We start from the raw sequence: 19,576 nt of genomic DNA on the forward strand, positions 1-19,576 counted from the left end.
GAAATACAAGGGCAAGTAAGAGGACAATTTGCAATTTTAAACCTATAAACATATAAACTTAATTTTTCACATGACCTTAGAAACAACACAGACATCTCCGAATCTGAAATACATTACAGTTACAATTCAGGTTTTTAGTATTGTGCATTGTACATGAATGTTTAAGTATTGTATTTATCCTTGGTAAACAGAACTGCCTAAAGATGCGTAAAATACCAGTATTCAAATCTGAAAATATCCCATGTGTTTGTTTTACTCTGTTAGTATCCCTATTTTATTTCAATAAAGCAGTTTTTTCCTTCTCCTGAAAATTTAACTAAATATCAGTTATGCTACTTTTTACATTCAGCAAATGACATGTGTCCGTAATGTCCATTTTGAAAATTTGGTTAAAAAAACATTATTTTTACCAAAAAGGTAGACTTAATAATTATTATTAAACAGTTGATGTATGTCGCCTTAATAAAAAAACAAAAATGGGAAAGAAATAAAATGTTTAAAAATGTCAGTTACATGACTTATAACATTAAGTAGAAGATATAGCTTTGATACTTTAGGATAAGAGTAGACCTTAACACAAATAGGATAAGAGTAGACCTGAACACAAAACTTAACCAAATTTTCAATTTTCTAACTATAAAAGGGGGCATTATTCAGTCAAAAAACAGAAAAAAAATGGGTACAAAAAATGTGTGTACGAAAACAATTGGGTAAGAAAAAATTATGCAGAAAAAATATATGCTAAAATAGCTTGGGATCTTGACCACCAAAACGGCTTGGATTTTAATTATGCTGAAATAACTCGGGGTCATGACCACCAAACTGGCTTAGAATTCAATTATGCTGAAATAGCTCAGGATCTTGACCACCAAACTGGCTGGGATTTTTATTATGCTGAAAAAGCTCGGGATCTTTACCACCAAACTGGCTTGGATTTGAATTATGCTCATAGTTCGGGTTCTTGACCACCAAACTGGCTTGCATTTTAATTATGCTGAAATAGCTAAGGATCTTGACCATCAAACTGGCTTGGATTTTAATTATGCCAAAATAGTTCAGGATCTTCACCACCAAACTGGCTTGGATTTTAAATATGCGGAAATAGCTCGAGGTCTCGGCCATGAAACTGGCTAGGATTTTAATTATGGTGAAAAAGCTCGGGTTCTTGACCACCAAACTGGCCTTGATTTTAATTATACCGAAATAGTTCAGGATCTTGACCACTAAACTGACTTGGATTTTAAATATGCTGAAATAGCTCAAGGTCTCCCCCACGAAACTGGCTAGGATTTTAATTATGCTGAAAGAGCTTGGGGTCTTGACCACCAAACTGGCCTGGATTTTAATTATACCGAAATAGTTCAGGATCTTGACCACCAAACTGACTTGGATTTTTATTATGCTGAAATAGCTCGGGGTATCCGCCACCAAACTGGCTTGGATTTTAATTATGGTTAGAAAGCTCGGGGTCTTTACCACAAAAATTGACCACCAAACTGGCTTGGATTTTAATTATACCGAAATAGTTCAGGATCTTGACCACTAACCTGACTTGGATTATAATTATGCTGAAATAGCTCGGGGTCTCTGCCACCAAACTGGCTTGGATTTTAATTATGGTGAGAAAGCTCGGGTCTTGACCACAAAAATGGCTTGGATTTTAATTATGCTGAAATAGCTTGGGATCTTTACCACCAAAGTGGGCGGGGCCCTGGGGTGGGTAATGTGAACATGGATGGTCGAGACACTGTGTTGTCATAAGAAATCTTTAGTATTAATTTGAAGTCAATTGGTGAAGAATGGTGCGGCAGAGGCCGACGCGTATTCCCACGCCGCATGTTTGACCCAGGGGGCGCCCCAGGTTTGGTAATGCGGCCATGCATGGTTGAGATTGACCGTAACTATTGTCATAAGAGATTTCGAGTGCTTGACAGGTTAATGTAAGCCATCATGGAGAGGGGTGGTTTATGTGGGTTGGTGGTAATTTAAAAGATGAAGTTTCAAAAATAATTATAAAAATAAAATTTGGGGGGGGGGGGGAATTCTTGGGTGGGGCATGGGGGATAGTTTGGGTGCAGTGCATTGTGGTATGTCAGGTAAGTGTTGTTTTGTCAAAGTATGAATCAAATGTGATCATATATAAAGAAGTTATGGCAATTTAAGCAAAATGTTCAATTATCTAAGTATAAAAGGGGCAATAATTCTGTCAAATGCTTGATACAGTTTTCTGCTCTTGTTTATAGATTGGGATCATGTTGGTAAAGAAGTATGCAAAATATGAAAGCAATATGTCAAAGGACACAGAAAATATTGGAGGTGGTATGCAAACTTTAACATAGATTTATAAAAAATATGCATATTCTAAGTATAAAAGAGCAATAATTCTGTCAAAATGCTTGATACAGTTGTCTGCTCTTGTTTATAGATTGGGATCATGTTGGTTATGAAGTATGCAAAATATGAAAGCAATATGTCAAAGGACATAGAAAATATTTGAGGTGGTATGCAAACTTTAACATAGATTTATCAATAATACACTTTAACTCCAATATAGTGCGGTCCGTTATAACGCTGTGTCCAATATAACGCGGGGGATCCTTGGATCCCTTTTTTTCTCCAACCTTCCATTTCTGATTCAAATCCATGTTATGCAACTTCATGTATTTTCATAAATTCAAAGAAGCTGGCGATCACAGCTTGATTGCTTTATCCGCCCGTTTAACTGATTTTAATCGATGAGAGGTTAAACGACACTCGACAGCTAATTGGTGTTAATCTGTTGTGTAATGTCAATAAAGGTGTGAAAACAAGTGAGTCGGTGTTTATTACATGTATTCCCTATCAGAGCGGTTCGATGCGCTAATTTCAATAAGGCAAGTGCAAGCGAAATAATTATCAAATTAAAGTTATTTAAAACTATTACCTGTTTATGTTCCGTATTTGTCGTGTATTGTATTTCGTTGGTATAAAATATGGCTGTGTAAGTGTGTTATTGTTTATTATATGCTACACATGCTTGATAAATAAAGTTATCTTTGTGTGTGTTTAATGTTTCAGTACGTATATGAAAAATACATTTAACAAGGGACAAAATTGTCACAAAACCAGGTTTTCATTGTGAAAAAAAAATCTGATAAAGGGAGAAAAGTCAAACTGAACTTTTGAAATGAACAAACAAAATTAACCCCCTTTATAATTTTTTTTTTTTTTAATCTATTTTTAGTCGTGGCGACCTTGACATTGGAGATATTGACGTGATTCTTTCGTGCGACACACCGTCCCATGATGGTGAACAAATGTGCCAAATGATTTTAAAATCTCACAATGAATGACATAGTTATGGCCAGGACAAGCTCATTTATGGCCATTTTTTACCTTTGAACTCAAAGTGTGACCTTGGAGATATCGACATAATTATTTCGCGCGACATACCGTCCAATGATGGTGAACAAATGTGCCAAATGATTATAAAATCTGACAATGAATGACATAGTTATGGCCCGGACAAGCTTGTTCCGCCAGCCCGCCCGCATTCGCCAATCTAATAACCATTTTTTTCCTTTGGAAAACCTGGTTAAAAATCCTGACGATTTATTTACATGCTAACGCAGTGTAATAGTTAACAGAGATGCACTTAAATTTTTGCCAGTTATCAGAAAGTCCACGGAAAGCACTTTTTTTACATGCTGCGTATGACGCAATAAAACATTTCTTTGTACATGTATCGTATTGCCTCGTATTGCATTCAATCTAAATTTAAATTCGCTCGTCCAATGAAAGCTGTGTCCCATAATGCACTGTACTAATTTTTCTGAAAAATGGCGTAGGCATATGAATTTGTTTACGAAGTTCGTAAACATATTTCTTGTCATAAATGTTAAACATTATTTTTTCGTAAGTGATGTAATTATATTGGATTATCGGATAAATGTGCACATTAGAAAAGCGGTAGTTATACTGTTATCGCTCGATTCGGTTTACATGCATGTATTTGCAGTTGACAACACAGCATGAAGATACACAAGACCTATATTATAGGCTATACTTTACCTGTTTTTATAGCCCCTTAAATAAACTAGCTCAAAACTTATAACGCATTCCGTTTATAACGCTGTTGCGTGGCTTGGACCCCGTCATCCGCGTTATATTGGAGTGACAGTGTATGCATATTCTTAGTATAAAAGGGGCAATAATCCTGTCAAAATGCTTGATACAGTTGTCTGCTCTTGTTTATAGATAAGGGTCATGTTGGTCAAGAAGTACATGTATGCAAAATATAAAAGTAATTTGTTAAAGGACAAAGAAAATATTTGGGGTAGTACACAAACTTTAACATGTGCACGCTAACGGTAACGCCGACGTGATCAGGATAGCTCCATTATATATATTTCATATATATTAGTCGAGCTAAAAATGAGTGAAAATCTCTGACCCGTCTCCACCCCATTCCCTTTAACTTTTGACCCAGGGGTCAGATCAAAATTCCAAATAGTGCAGGGTCGCACATAATGCTCATAGCTACCATGTGTTTAAGTTTCAAGGTTCTAGTGCTTATGGTGTAGGAGATAGTGGCTAGGACAGACGGACAGACTGATGTTGGAGATAACCACAATGAACCTGTTAACAGCCAACTAACGCTGCCAACAAAGCACAAGCTTTACGTGTCAGGATGCGGCACTATCTATACAAACTGCATAAGGAATTACAAGACGCTTAGGGTTTGAGGGACACCAAACCTGATTATGAGTCTTCCACACCTTAAGCATCTTAATAACCCTTTGCATGCTGGGAAATTTGTCGTCTGCTAAAATGTCGTCTGCTGAATTTCTAAAATCAGCATTTTCTTCATTTTTTTTTCAAAGAATACTATCAGAATAGCAAACAGTTTGGATCCTGATGAGACGCCACATTCTGTGGCGTCTCATCTGGATCCAAACTGTTTTCAAAGGCCTTTAAAATTCGGTTCCCGCACTGAAAGGGTTAAATATACTTATTTGCTTGTGTACATGTACCTGATAATAAATTATTATTATTACCTGTTTTGGCATCAACAAGCTTTATCGATTGGCTCTCAAATTTTGCACATAAACGCTACACGATCAACCAATATGCCTTTTCATTTCAAGTCGGAAAGCAATTTAGCCCTTATTCGGCCATAAAAGGGTGGAGGATCTATTTAAAGTACAACTATTCCAGATACAAAAATATGAATTCATTTATTTAATGCACTTATTTTCTTCTCTTTTGCTACGAAATGACCATAAACCAGCTTACGCATATTTTGCATTAGCAGATAATATTTCTTTTTTTACATATGAAAGGTAAAAATAAATTCAAGCAGCATTTTATAATATAAATTTTAAAATGCACTCAATCATGCACTTTTAAACAATATTATTGTAATTCTGTTATTTATAATCATATTAATAATGCCTCATTTTTCTAAATTTTATGGTTTACTATCTATTTTTCCCAATTTTATGGTTTATCTTGAAAATTTTCTGAATTGAAAAGACACTGGCTTAAAAAAACTGTCTATGCATGTAACTGTTTATTGAAATCTCTTTATGAGTGATTATAAATGCATGATAAAATTCTAACATGTTATTTAATAGATAAATCTATATTGTTTGTATTTTTCGTAAACATTATTAGCCACCGTTGTGGTCAAACATATTTTTTTGTTTTATTAATGACTTTGTTTCACAGATTACTGTAACAGAGCTACAGATAAGGTGCGCATTTGTGTAAATACCCAATGTAAAATTGCCGATTACGCATAGAAAAATAAAACCATGCGTTCCGAAACCCAATTGAAATTGCCGATTACGCATATCATATTTTTCCTTTGCATAACGAGTAAATTTGTCCCGGAAATACCCTGGTCAGAAATACCCGGATTCTTTCCGCTTTGTCCAAGTGCTTTCAGTATAACCTTCAGCACAATAATATGTACGGAAAAAAGTGTCTTTGTTACTACGTGTTATTGTTGTGAAAATGTCGAAACCGTGAGGCCTTAAAAATGGAAACATCGTATCCTAGGAACAAAGAAACTCAATTTTAAGATATTTAACCGCAGGCAACACAAAATCAGAAGCGGAAAATATAGTGAAACTAATTCTTGACGATATTATGTCGGAGGCAATCGCTGTCAGTGCTTACATTGTAAGAAAACTGGTGGAAAAAATCGTTGAACTTTTTTTTAAAATCAAGACTGTATATTATGGATACATCTACATAATTACACAAAATCTCTGAAACTAATCAATTAAGAGTGGAACTACAACCAGCTTATTCAGGTAAGCAGGTGAGAATTTAAGACAATGAACATACCCAATTTTAAAACAAAGGTACCCAATTGTCAATTAAAGTACCCGGTAGTGGGTACCGACTTTTTTGTACCCAATTGAATATGAAAATACCCAATTGAACTCAAAAGTAGTGGGTATTAACCAAATTACTCAGAAAAGTTATCTGGAGCTCTGCTGTAACGTACAATCTTTATACGGAATGAAGGAGTTTTTATTTACAAGTACACTTTTTGCATTTTTTTGATAGTCTACTTAATTTTTGTTTTACTGTTAAACAAAATAACGCCGCACGCGTCAGACTAATGTCGTTACAATCTAGAGTTTAAATGAAATTATGTCACACGATAGACGTATTAAAATATTTAACTGCATGTCCGACTTGTCGTCATAAATTTCAAGTAGTCATCAAATTCAAGATTTAAAATGAAAATACGTCACAAGATATATGTATTTCATACCATACGAGTTTTTAAGGATATTTTCAGATCTGAATACTGGTATTTTACATGTGTTAAACTTTAACTGTAATGTATCGCAGATTCAGAGATGTATGTTTTGTTGTAAAGGTCATTTAACCCAACATATCTCAGACACAAAGAGTGTCCAAATTTGTGCGAACAATTAAATTAAAACTAAGACATTTATCGATTGTCATTACCTGCTGTATAATTTATTTGTGTACTGACATATATTCAATTGTGGTGAAATCAACCGGGATCACCTTGGTGAGAATCTGGTGGAAAAATCACTGCACTAACCTGAGACATCAGTCTGTCATAATTGATTGCTCAGTTGTACATATTTTTCTAATTCTGGCTACCATAACTTTAAATGTCGCTTTTTATGACTTTTGACTGGCGCGACTTTATAGTTATGGACCAACCCCATTAGGAAAGTCAACCAGAAAATGCCCAAAAGTGGACAGTTAACAACGACCGGTCCAAAACAGCTTTTAAATGCAGTTATTGGCCCATATCAATCACTTGATTGGAAAGATTGACATTTTTCACATTTAACTGATACATTCTTTCACAAACTACTATCTTAAACATTTAAAATTTATCTATTCTGCTCTTACATATGGAGAAAAACAGCGATGTGACAGACTTTCTTGAAATGCGAATCTCCCGAAATTTCACGGTCATATGATGGTATTTCTACTTTTAGTAACATACCATGTGCTCAAGTGTTTTCAAATTCAGAATGACATTTCCCGGTATTTTAGAATATTCTGGCTTGTTTTGTGAACAAATTGTAGTGTAAATACAAACTAAAAGTAAATATTTAAAACTACCCGATTCACACTGAAATCAGTTTTATAATCCACCAGACTTATGTTGTTAATCACAAATAATAGATTTCACAAAACGAAAGTGATGTTTACAATTTCAGCAAAAAAATGTCAAGGTCGTTCGAAAGTATCCAAATTAAAACTAGTCTTGGACAAAGCGACAATGGTGTCAAAATTGTGAATTTCAGACTGATGAGAGTTATTTTCATCTATTGTAAGATGCATTTGAAACATTTGAACCTTAAAATATTCCTCGGTGCAGTAATTTATATTCATTCATCAATATATGTAGCAATGTATCCAAGAAAATGAGTATTCTTTGATTTATAGCGTGACATAAATATGTTACCACTCTGGTTGACTTTCGATACAGGGTTGGCTTCAGCGTACAGGTATGTCAATACTATATAAATTGTACGCTGAAGTTTCTTTAGCTAATATTTTTCTAATGTTGACAGACCATTGACATTGCTGGGGTTTGTTGAGTTAAACACTTATTATCATCAGGGGCAGGAAGACATTATAGACATTAAATAGCGTATCATTACGTAGACAACAGTTGCACAACTGTATGCGTAAAAGGTAAATCAGTATATTAATAATTATATTGACAACTAGCTTACGTAGCAACGTCCGAAAATATGAAATATCCGACATCTATTTCAATATTTAAAATTCAAGATATAATGACTACTGAACTGTTTTACTTTAAGGAAAAAAACAGTAAAAGTATGTTTTTTATGAAAATGAAACACAACAAACAATATACTTATCATGATAACGGCTAAACGACTTATTATCCCAATATCACACTGTCATTGAATCGCACATTTCAATTAAAAATTATTCCCCTTGAATGTTAATGCATATTGATATAACGAATTCATCAAACGTTATCAAACATGAGTAATTTGCATTGCATCGGATTCCCACAATATTTTGTGGATGTAAATCGGATCCGGTTGTTGTTTATGTGTCAAGCTCATTTTGCCAGTGAGATACTTAAATTTCTTGCGTAGTAAAATCGGCTAGATTGAACTTTACCGGTACGCAGTTGTTTACCACTATCAAATCTACTGTAAAGTACACAAAGATACTTACATAATTCTGCCGTATCTGTCTGAATAAACATCCGCTGCACAAAATATAGACATTTGTATTAATGATTATTAAACACAATCATATTTTTCTGTGTTTATTGAATTAATGACACTGAGTTTCTTTGTCGCGTTACAAGATGGCGGATGTCTAACGCTGTTTGTGAAGTGACGTCACAATGTTTATTTGAGCGCGTGCCCGTTCCCACAAAAAAAGTTTAAACACAAAATACTCGAAAACTTGATTTTTGCCAGGTATAACCCCTACGCCAACAGGTAGATCGCATTCTGGTCCATATACATGTCAAATTTCAGCAAACGTGTTCGGCCAGTTTTCAAGAAACTCAAATCGCGGCTATATGCACCAACTTAACGAAACTTAGCCCCCTTTATCATTCGTTCGAATGAACGTCATCAATGATGACGTCCAATACATCACTCATTCCATACATACATGTATACTTCGGCTTTTATACAGAAATAAGTAATTATGTTGAATTTGCTTGCCATCAATTTGTGAATAAATTATAATAAAAACTTTTATGGAGACCTTTGATTTTGGCAGCTTTTGTATGACAGAAAATGGTTATCTGTGAGAACCCAATAATTGATTTAAATTGTTAGACCCAATTGTTATATTTAACATAAATTTTGGCATATATACAGGAAGTAGCTATTTTCAAAATGGCGGATCATGTAAATACCAAACCATGTGTTGGCTTTTTCAGAATTAAACATTACAAAATTTTTGACTCTGTAAATGCATGGTGTGATTACAAGAATTTGGAGCACCATAATGACTACAACTATACAGATAAAAGCTTTCTTGTGTACATCTTTTCTGTAGAAGATGCAAAACAAATTTGTTAAATTGGCAGCAAACTGGAATGATGACTGCATATTTGTGAATATAATCAAGAATTAACATGCTTTATAGATTCTTGACATGACTCATGGTGAACTAAAATTGCTTGCAAAGCATCTGGGACATGTTGTGAAGACCCACAAGGAATATTATCAGTTGCCTTCCAGTACCATGGAACTCTCAAAGGTATATATTTCATTAATAAAAATCTTTAAATTTTCCATACACAGATATTTGAAAAACTAAATGCTATATTGTAACTAAGAGGGCTAAAAGAAAGAATGATTTAACAGGCAGCCACAGTAAGACCATATCTGATGTTGACTTTGACTAGAATGCTTTGCATAAATGGCTTTTTATGCCCCCTGGATCGAATGAACGGGGGTATATTGTTTTTGGCTTGTCTTTCTTTGTATGTGTGTGCGTGTCACGGTGTGTGTGTGTGTCCAAAACTTTTACCAAAACTTAAACGTTTGATCATAACTTTTGAAATATTGAAAACAGCAACTTGATATTTGGATTACATGCGTATCTCATGGACCTGCACATTTTGAGTGGTGAAAGGTCAATGTCATCCTTCAAGGTCAAAGGTCAAATAAAAAAAAGCGGCACAGTAGGGGCATTGTGTTTCTTACAAACACATCTCTTGTTGTGAGTGTGTTTTGTTCTACAACCAATGTCCATGCCAAGGTGGAAACTCTCCAGTTCATGTTATTGTTGTTTTGTCTATTAAGCCCTCATTGTCATACTGTTTAGTGTTGTCTGCTAATTTGTTGCCATTGTTGACTATTTTATATTATTGTGGCTTTTCTTCATTTATTCAATGGGAATTTTGGTCACTGACCAGCTTTTCATTAATTAAGTTCTTTTACCGAAATGGTATCAATAAATGCAATATTTAAAGGCAGTACATCACACAAGCTAGCATTAATATAAAGCGTAATTATACCCACTTATCTATGTGTAATGGGGGCTATATAAAAGTCACTTTGTCGGTCTGTCCCGAAATTTCATCCGATCTTCACCAAACTTGGTCACAAGTTGTATCTAGATGATGTCTAGGTCAAGTTTGAATATGGGTCATGCCTGGTAAAAAAACTAGGTCACAAGGTCACTTAGTGCTTTTAAACACAAAGTTTGTCTGGACCATAACTATTTCATTTATTGTTAGATTTTTAATTGACTTGGTTTTGATTTGTTCACCATCATGGGACCGTGTGTCGCGCGAAAGAATTGCGTCGATATCTCCAAGAACTTAGGTCAAGGTCACTTTTGGAGTTCAAGGGTAAAATGCTTGTCCGGGCCATAACTTTTGTCATTCATTGTGAGATTTTAAAATCATTTGGAACATTTCTTAACCATCATTGGAGGGTGTGTCGCGCAAAGAATTTCATCTTGTCCGGGCAATAACTGTGTTGTTCTTGTGAGATTTTAAAATCAGTTGGAACATTTCACCATCATTGGAAGGTGTGTTGTGCGAAAGAATTACGTCGATATCTCCAAGGTCAAGGTCACACTTTGAGTTCAAATGTAAAAAATGGCCATAAATGAGCTTTTCTGGGCCATAACTATGTAGTTCATTGTGAGATTTAAAAATCATTGGCACATTTGTTCACCGTCATATGACTTGTGTGTCACGTGAAAGAGTTACGTCAATATCTCGAAGGTCAAGGTCACACTTTGTTCAAAGGTAAAAGAAGGCCATGAATGAGCTTGTCTGGGCCATAACTATGTTGTTCATTGTGAGATTTTAAAATCATGTGTTCACCGTTATGGATGGTGTGTGGCAGGAAAGAATTATGTCGATATCTCCAAGGTCAAGGTTATGCTTTAAGTTCTAAGGTCAAAATGGCCATAAATGATAATGGCATAATAATTCTTAAAAATAGCCATTAATTAGATTCTCTTGTGTGGATGGGGCACATGGGGGTATAGGTCACGTCTGTGACAAAGCTCTAGTTTCTTTAAGTGTTGTGGCAGATAATTGAGATTATATTATTTGTAGGGCTGTGTAATTTACAAATATGGTACTGTGCAGACTTTCACAAGCTGTCAACAAAATAGCATATGGCAACGTTTGTGTTCAATTATATTGATATTGAAATAAAAAGTGAGGTCAGGGAACTATGGATTGCTACTGTTGTTATGATGGAAGTATTGTTGACACTGGAATATTATGGTCTTCTTGAAATTTTATAGGTTGCCCTGATGTTGTATGCTGTTGAAAATGGTAAAGTCAATGAGTGGAAGGGAAGGCAGATGAAGGACATAGTAGTAGAAGGTTTGATTATAAGAATTTTATTAATATAATTCATTTTACTGAATTGGGATGGAGAATTTTTGTTACTTTCTCTCCTATGGCTGTCAGTAAATTCGACTGAATGATCATTCTTCAGAACAAAACAGAGCGCTTGAGAACAGACAAACGATGTAAAACATTGTTTGAAAGGCGGGGCCCTTGTTTTGGCCACGTTAATTCAATAAGTCGTAAATTTACGTGGTAAAAATAGGCAAGCCTATTTTATGTGCCTTGAAAATTGTTTATCCTCTCAAAGAAATGCTAATGCAACAAAATACTTTTTAACAACCTTGAAGTATTGAAAATATTTACTGTCGTATCAAGAGTGACTTCTGGTTATTTGTTTCTATAAATAGTTATTTCTAAAATAAAAAATCATTTTTTATAGATTTACCTCTTCCAATTGAAGACGAAGATGGCCATCAAGAAGGTAAAATAGTTATTTATACCCATGATAGATCATTGGCCACTGTTCATTTGTATTATGAAAGTGGTCCATAACAGAGTCATTGTTATGGTAGCCCATTAAAAAAAAGGAAGTATAGGAATACCTTTAGATTTGGACACCTTATGAAATAGTTTATATGCTCAATTAGACATTTCTGTTTCTGAGTTATTTTAATGATTTAAAGGATAAATAACTTACTTGCAAGTATGAAGATTTTCTGATTTAAATTGTAAGCAGGTCTTATAACATATTTTAGTGGGGGATATGTGTGTTGTTATTTTGTGTACATCTCATACCTTATACCGAAAAGCATAAAAAAACACTTTGAGAAGTGCTTTTGGAAAACAAAACATTTCCTTTGGTATTTCTATTATCATATAATAAAGGCCCACCAATTGATGATAAAGACATGACCCAACTGTAGACTATATATTCTAGTACAATTTTCTGTTGTCCAAGCCAATATATATTTATGCCACCCTTCGAAGAAGAGGGGGTATTTTGCTTTGCACATGTCGGTCGGTCTGTCGGTCAGTTCGTCCACCAGGTGGTTTCCTGATGATAACTCAAGAACGCTTTGGGCTAGGATCATGAAACTTCATAGGTACATTGATCATGACTTGCAGATGACCCCTATTGATTTTGAGGTCACTACGTCAAAGGTCAACGTCACAGTGACCCGAAATAGTAAAATGGTTTCTGGATAATAACTCAAGAACGCATACGCCTAGGATCATGAAACTTCATGGGTAGATTGATCTCGACTCGCAGATGACCCCTATAGATTTTGAGGTCAAAGGTCAAGGTCACGGTGACCCGAAATAGTAAAATGGTTTCCGGATGATAACTCAAGAACGCATACGGCTATGATCATGAAACTTCATAGGTAGATTGATCATTACTCGCAGATGACCCCTATTGATTTTGAGGTCAAAGGTCAAGGTCACGGTGACCCGAAATAGTAAAATGGTTTCGGATGATAACTCAAGAAAGCATATGCCTAGGATCATGAAACTTCCTAGGTAGATTGATCATGACTCGCAGATGACCCCTATTGATTTTGAGGTCACAAGGTCAAAGGTCACGGTCACGGTGACCCGAAATAGTAAAATGATTTTCGGATGATAACTCAAGAACGCTTTTGCCTAGGATCATGACACTTCATAAGTACATTGATCGTGACTCGCAGATGACCCCTATTGATTTTCAGGTCACTAGGTCAAAGGTCAAGGTCACAGTGACAAAAAACGTATTCACACAACGGCTGCCACTACTACGGACAGCCCATATGGGGGGCATGCATGTTTTCTATAGATTTCAGCAAGACCCTCCAATGGATAATAGACATACAAGACCCCACTGTTGACATTATATGTTTACAGGCATTGAGGCAACTGTTGAAGACACCCACAGTCTAGAATCTATACAGGAGTCAGAGCCTCTCATGATACAACATGCCAGTGTTGACTGTGCTGATCATATGCAATCTACAGGTTTCACTTTGGTTCTTTCAGAGTCCATGTCAACTGCTGACAGAGAAGAGCCAGGCAGTCTGACCCATGATAGGAGGGAGCCAAGTGAAGAGCCAGCCAGTCTGACCCATGATAGGAGGGAGCCAAGTGAAGAGCCAGCCAGTCTGACCCATGGTATTTCTGTTGTTATATAATAAAGGCCCATCTATTGATGATAAAGACATGACCCAACTGTAGACTATATATTCTAGTACAATTTTCTGTTGTCCAAGCCAATATATATTTATGCCACCCTTCGAAGAAGAGGGGGTATATTGCTTTGCTCATGTCGATCGGTCCGTCTGTCCACCAGGTGGTTGTCATACGATTACTCAAGAACGCTTGGGCCTAGGATCATGAAACTTCATAGGTACATTGATCATGACTTGCAGATGACCCCTATTGATTTTGAGGTCACTAGGTCAAAGGTCAAGGTGACCCGAAATTGTAAAATGGTTTCCGTATTATAACTCAAGAACGCATACGCCTAGGATCACGAAACTTCATAGGTAGTTTGATCATGACTCGCAGATGACCCCTATTGATTTTGAGGTCACAAAGTCAAAGGTCAAGGTCACGGTGACCCGAAATAGTAAAATGATTTTCCGATGATAACTCAAGAACGCTTTTGCCTAGGATCATGACACTTCATAGGTACATTGATCGTGACTTGCAGATGACCCCAATTGATTATCAGGTCACTAGGTCAAAGGTCAAGGTCACAGTGACAAAAAACGTATTCACACAATGGCTGCGACTACAACGGACAGCCCATATGGGGGGCATGCATGTTTTCTATAGATTTCAGCAAGATCCACCAATGGATAATAGACATACAAGACCCCACTGTTGACATTATATGTTTACAGTCATTGAGGCAACTGTTGAAGACACCCACAGTCTAGAATCTGTACAGGAGTCAGAGCCTCTCATGATACAACATGCCAGTGTTGACTGTGCTGATCATATGCAATCTACAGGTTTCACTTTGGTTCTTTCAGAGTCCATGTCAACTGCTGCCAGTGAAGGGCCAGCCAGTCTGACCCATGATGAAATGAGGCAGCCAAATCCTCAAGGTATGAACTAAATTTGAAGACGGGTTTCTCTGCATTTTCTATCATTATGTGACAGAGTCTAATGTCATGACTGTATTAAAGTAAATGAGTAGTCCAAGTCAAGTGTGATGCTCTAGACGACCTCCTCTGTGATCTACAGGGTTACAACAATGTGCTTGTAAAAGTCCTTGTAAAGTACAAAGTAGGCAGTTTGCTATGAAAGTTAATGTTTAGTACTTGTTCTTCCAAGAAATGATAGTTCTGCGAACTGTCAGTTCTTATATGTGTGAAAAATTGTTTTAAACTGGTGTTAAAACAGTTTCAGTTAGTTCATTTTACCTCCTAACATGTTCAGGTTTTGTGCATTTTTATCAGGAAAACCTTGCTCTACAATATTCAATCATTGTATCACTTGCGGTGTTCTGCCGTGAAATTTTACTGTTGGGGACCCTTTAGGATTACAAAAGTGGGGACAAAAAGAAAAAATATGGGGACACAGAAATATTTTTGTAGCAGAATTAAATGTGTGGAAACTAATAACCTTTAACTTGAACTTTTAAACTTGCTTAAACTTCTTACAGTCAGGTTGTAACATTGTTATTAAAACTGGAACATTCAAAAAACTCTTTAACTCTGTCAAACAGTTGTCAACATATTTACAAAACTTTGAACAGATTTATGGTCATTGGACTCCGCATGTCAAAGTACTTGTTCGATAATTAGAAATACCGATAGTAAAGGCGTTTTCTTTTTTGCTTTATGCACAATCTGCATGTCATTTTGTTGTTGTCAAACAGTGACCAAGGACATTTTTGAAGCCAATTTTCTTGGAATGTACGTTTAGGGGCAGACTTTTTTTCGTAATTGCTAAACGATGTTGGGACTTGGGAAGACTCTGTTGGGTTGTTAATATTATTGTCATATTTTCTAATTTTACTTGCCGGAGGAAAAAAAATAAATGGATTTTGTTTTCTTTGGCCTGTCACATTAAGCCATTTTGATAGGTTTGGAAATTTCCTTGATATCTGATTGGTTGTTATAATCTCAACTTACCAATGAAATAGAGTGTTAATATTAAATAAATTAACCATTGGCTGTGAAATGACATCATGTCCAATGAAATAGTTTGTTCTGGTTACACATTCACTCGATTACTTTACCGACTTACAAATTGAATCGATTAGTTTTTATTTCTAATTCATGTGCGCCCACGGACCCATATACAGAAAACGGGTGGGGACAAATATTTGTTTTTTGCGACAATAACACAAGGGCGCATCCACGGCAGAACACTGACTTGTTATGTTGATACTTTGTGTGCAAGGATCAATTCAGTAGAAAAGTCAACAAAATAAAGGGCTTACAGTCACTGAACAAATGAGTTTGCTGCTTAGAGTGTATATTTTTCCCAAAAATATTTGAAAATTTCCCCTCTTGGAAGTGTAGTTCAATTTTAATCAATACCTCGTTTAAATAATTCACAGAAAAGCCAAAAAATGTTGATCTTTGAACATAAACATAACATGTTGATGACAAAAAAAGTTGGAATAATGTTTTTCTCTCTGTGTATGGTGAATTATGGTGTTACAACTTGATTTTGTATGTTACTTGCTTAGCATTGAAATTTCCCCTTTTACACGTGAATTATCCCCCTCTCAGGGGACCCGACCCCTTTCCCCCAAAACTGAAAAAAACACTGACATGATACTCATTGCTATTTTATTTTTTATATCTATTCTTGTTTTAGGGACAGGGACAAGAAAAGGAATGAAACGAAAGTGGGCCAGCGAAGAGAACATAATTATGTTTCACTAACTTTTTTAGAGATGAATTAAGAGAAAAAAAATGCCATCTGGCTCAAAAATAATGGGGTCCCTAAAAATACTTACCGGAAGAACAGTGGCCCAGATAAGGGCAAGGGTCCATAACATTATTATGGAAAAACAAAAATGGAAAAAGAATTGTTGAACTGTGGAATATGTTTATGCCCCTGGTAGGGTGGCATATAGCAGTTGAACTGTCCGTCAGTCAGTCAGTCTGTCCATCTGGCCGAAAACTTATATGGCCATAACTTTTCCAATATTGAACATAGCAACTTGATATTTATACCCCTATTACAATTGGTAATGGGGGCTATATAGGAGTCACGTTTGTCGGTCTGTCCCGATATTTCATCCGATCTTCACCAAACTTGGTCAGTAGTTGTATGTAGATAATGTCTAGGTCAAGTTTGAATATGGGTCATGCCAGGTCAAAAACTAGGTCATGGGGTCACTTAGTATGTTTTAAACTGTAAGTTTGTACGGACCATAGCTATGTTATTTATCGTTAAATTTTTAAATGACTCGGTACATTTGTTCTACATCATGGAACGGTGTGTCGCGTTAAAAAAAATTTCGTCAATATCTCAAAGGTCAAGGTCACACTTGGGAGTTCAAAGGTCAAATGCTTGTCCGGGCCATAGCTTTGTTTTTTATTGTGAAATTTTAAAATCATTTGGCACATTTGTTCACCATCATTGAACAGTGTGTCGGGCGAAAGAATTACGTCGATATTGCCAAGAACAAGGGCACAATTTGAGTTTAAAGGTAAAATATGGCCATAATTGAGCTTGTCTGGGCAAATACTATGTTGTTTATTGTGCGATTTTAAAATCGTTGGCTCTTTTGTTCACCATCATTTGACGGTGTGTCGCGCGAAAGAATTACGTCGATATCTCCAAAGTCAAGTTCGTAGTTTTAGTTCAAAGGTCAAAAATGGCAATAAATTATCTTGTCTGGGCCATAAATATGTCATTCATTGTAAGATTTTAAAATGACTCTGTACATCAATTTTGTTCAAAGTCATTGGAAGGCTTGTCATGTGAAACAATTCAAGAGTTCAAAGGTCAAAATGGCTATAAATGATAATGGCAAAATGATTCTTAAAAAATCGCCATAAATTGTATTATCTTGTTTTGTGAAGACAGCATACAAAATAGTCTGTGTCAATGCGTTATGTGGGGGTATATGTCACGTCTGTGACAAAGCTCCAGTTGGCATGCATGTGCATCTTGTGAAGCTGCACATATTGAGTGGTGAAAAGTGAAGGTCAAGGTAATACTTCAAGGTTAAATGTTAAATATATTGCTTCTGTCCGTCCGTCTGGAAACTTTAAAATTGGCCATAACTTTTGAGCTCACCTGAGTGCAACATGCTCATGGTGAGCTTTTGTGATTGTCTTTTGTCCGTTGTGCGTTGTATGTCGTCAACATTTTGCCTTGTGAACACTCTAGATGCCACATTTATTGTCTGATCTTCATGAAATTTTGCAGAACATTTGTCACATTGATACCTCGACTGAGTTCGAAACTGGGTCATGCTGGGTCAAAAATTAGGTCACTTGGTCAAAAAAACAACAAAAAAACTTGTGAACACTGTAGAAGTCCAATCTTCATGTAACTTTGTCAAAATGTTTGTCTAAATGATATTTTGGTTGAGTTAAAAATTGGTTCCGGTCCGTTGAAAAACATGGCCGCCAGGGGCGGGGCAGTTTTCCTTATATGGCTATAGAGAAACCTTGTGAACACTTTAGAAGTCAAAATGTTTGCCTAATCATCATGAAACTTGGTCAAAACATTGGTTTTATTTATATTTTGGACGAGTTCGAAAATGGTCCAGATCAGTGAAAAAACATGGCCGCCAAGGGGCGGGGGAGTTTTCCTTATGTCTTTAGTTAAACATTGCTAACACTCTAGAGGCCACATTTATTGTCCATTCTTCATGAAATTTGGTCAGAAGTTTGGTCTCAATGATATCTTAGACGAGCTGAAAATGGTTACGTTTGCTTGAAAAACATGGCTGCCAAAGGGCGGGGCATTTTTCCTTATATGGCTATATATGGCTATAGTAAAACGTTGTGAACACTCTAGAGGCCACATTTATTGTCCAATCTTCATGAAATTTGGTCAGAATATTTGTCTCATTAATATCTTGGATGGGTTTGAAAATGGTTATGTTTGCTTGAAAAACATGGCTGCCAAGGGGCATTTTTCCTTATAAAAATGGCTATTGTAAAATCTTGTTAACACTCTTGAGGCCACATTTATTTTCCGATCTTCATGAAACTTGGTCAGAATATTCATCCCAAAAAATATCGTAGACAAGTTAAAAAATGATGCTGGTTGGTTGAAAAACATGTCCGCCAGGGGGTGGGGCATTTTACCTTATATGGCTATAGTAAAACTTTGTTAACACTCTATAGGCCACATTTATTTTCTTATCTTCATGAAACTTGGTCAGAAGATTTGTCCTAATGATATCTTGGATTAGTTCAAAAATAGTTTCGTTTGCTTAAAAAACATGGCCACCAGGGGGCGGGGCATTTTTCCTAATATGGTTATGTATCATGCTTTACTAAAACATTGTTACCACTCTGTAGGCCACATTTATTTTCCGATTATTATGAAACTTGGTCAGATGATTTGTCCTAATGATATCTTGGATGAGTTCAAAAATGGTTCTAGTTGGTGGAAAAACATGGCCGCTAAGGGGGCGTGGCATTTTTCCTTATATGGCTAAAGTAAAACCCTGTTAAAACTCTAGAAGCCATATTTATTGTACAATCATCATGACACTTTGTCAGAAGATTTGTCCCAATGATATTTGGACAAGTTTGAAATTGGTTCCAGTTGCTAAGAAAAACATGGCCACCATGATTT

General features: G+C 35.9%; 1 protein-coding gene across 4 annotated transcripts in view; it reads left to right on the top strand.

Annotated features, from left to right (window-relative positions):
* LOC127834844 (macrosialin-like) overlaps positions 1–19,564 on the top strand; it is a 36,035-nt gene extending 16,471 nt beyond the window's left edge. For 2 of the 4 annotated variants that reach the window (XM_052360916.1, XM_052360913.1), the window contains 3 exons: positions 13,826–13,957; positions 14,824–14,898; positions 16,625–19,564. In XM_052360916.1, the coding sequence (XP_052216876.1) occupies positions 13,826–13,957; positions 14,824–14,898; positions 16,625–16,692 (275 nt within the window). In that variant the 3' untranslated portion in view covers positions 16,693–19,564. Of the gene's footprint in view, positions 1–9,636; positions 9,751–11,763; positions 11,846–12,251; positions 12,294–13,825; positions 13,958–14,823; positions 14,899–16,624 lie in introns of all 4 variants that reach the window. The other 2 variants (XM_052360914.1, XM_052360915.1) reach the window with 2 other exon arrangements.
* Positions 19,565–19,576: the final 12 nt, after the last annotated feature.

This window comes from Dreissena polymorpha, chromosome 6 (genome assembly GCF_020536995.1).
Source record: "Dreissena polymorpha isolate Duluth1 chromosome 6, UMN_Dpol_1.0, whole genome shotgun sequence".
NCBI lineage: Eukaryota > Metazoa > Mollusca > Bivalvia > Myida > Dreissenidae > Dreissena > Dreissena polymorpha.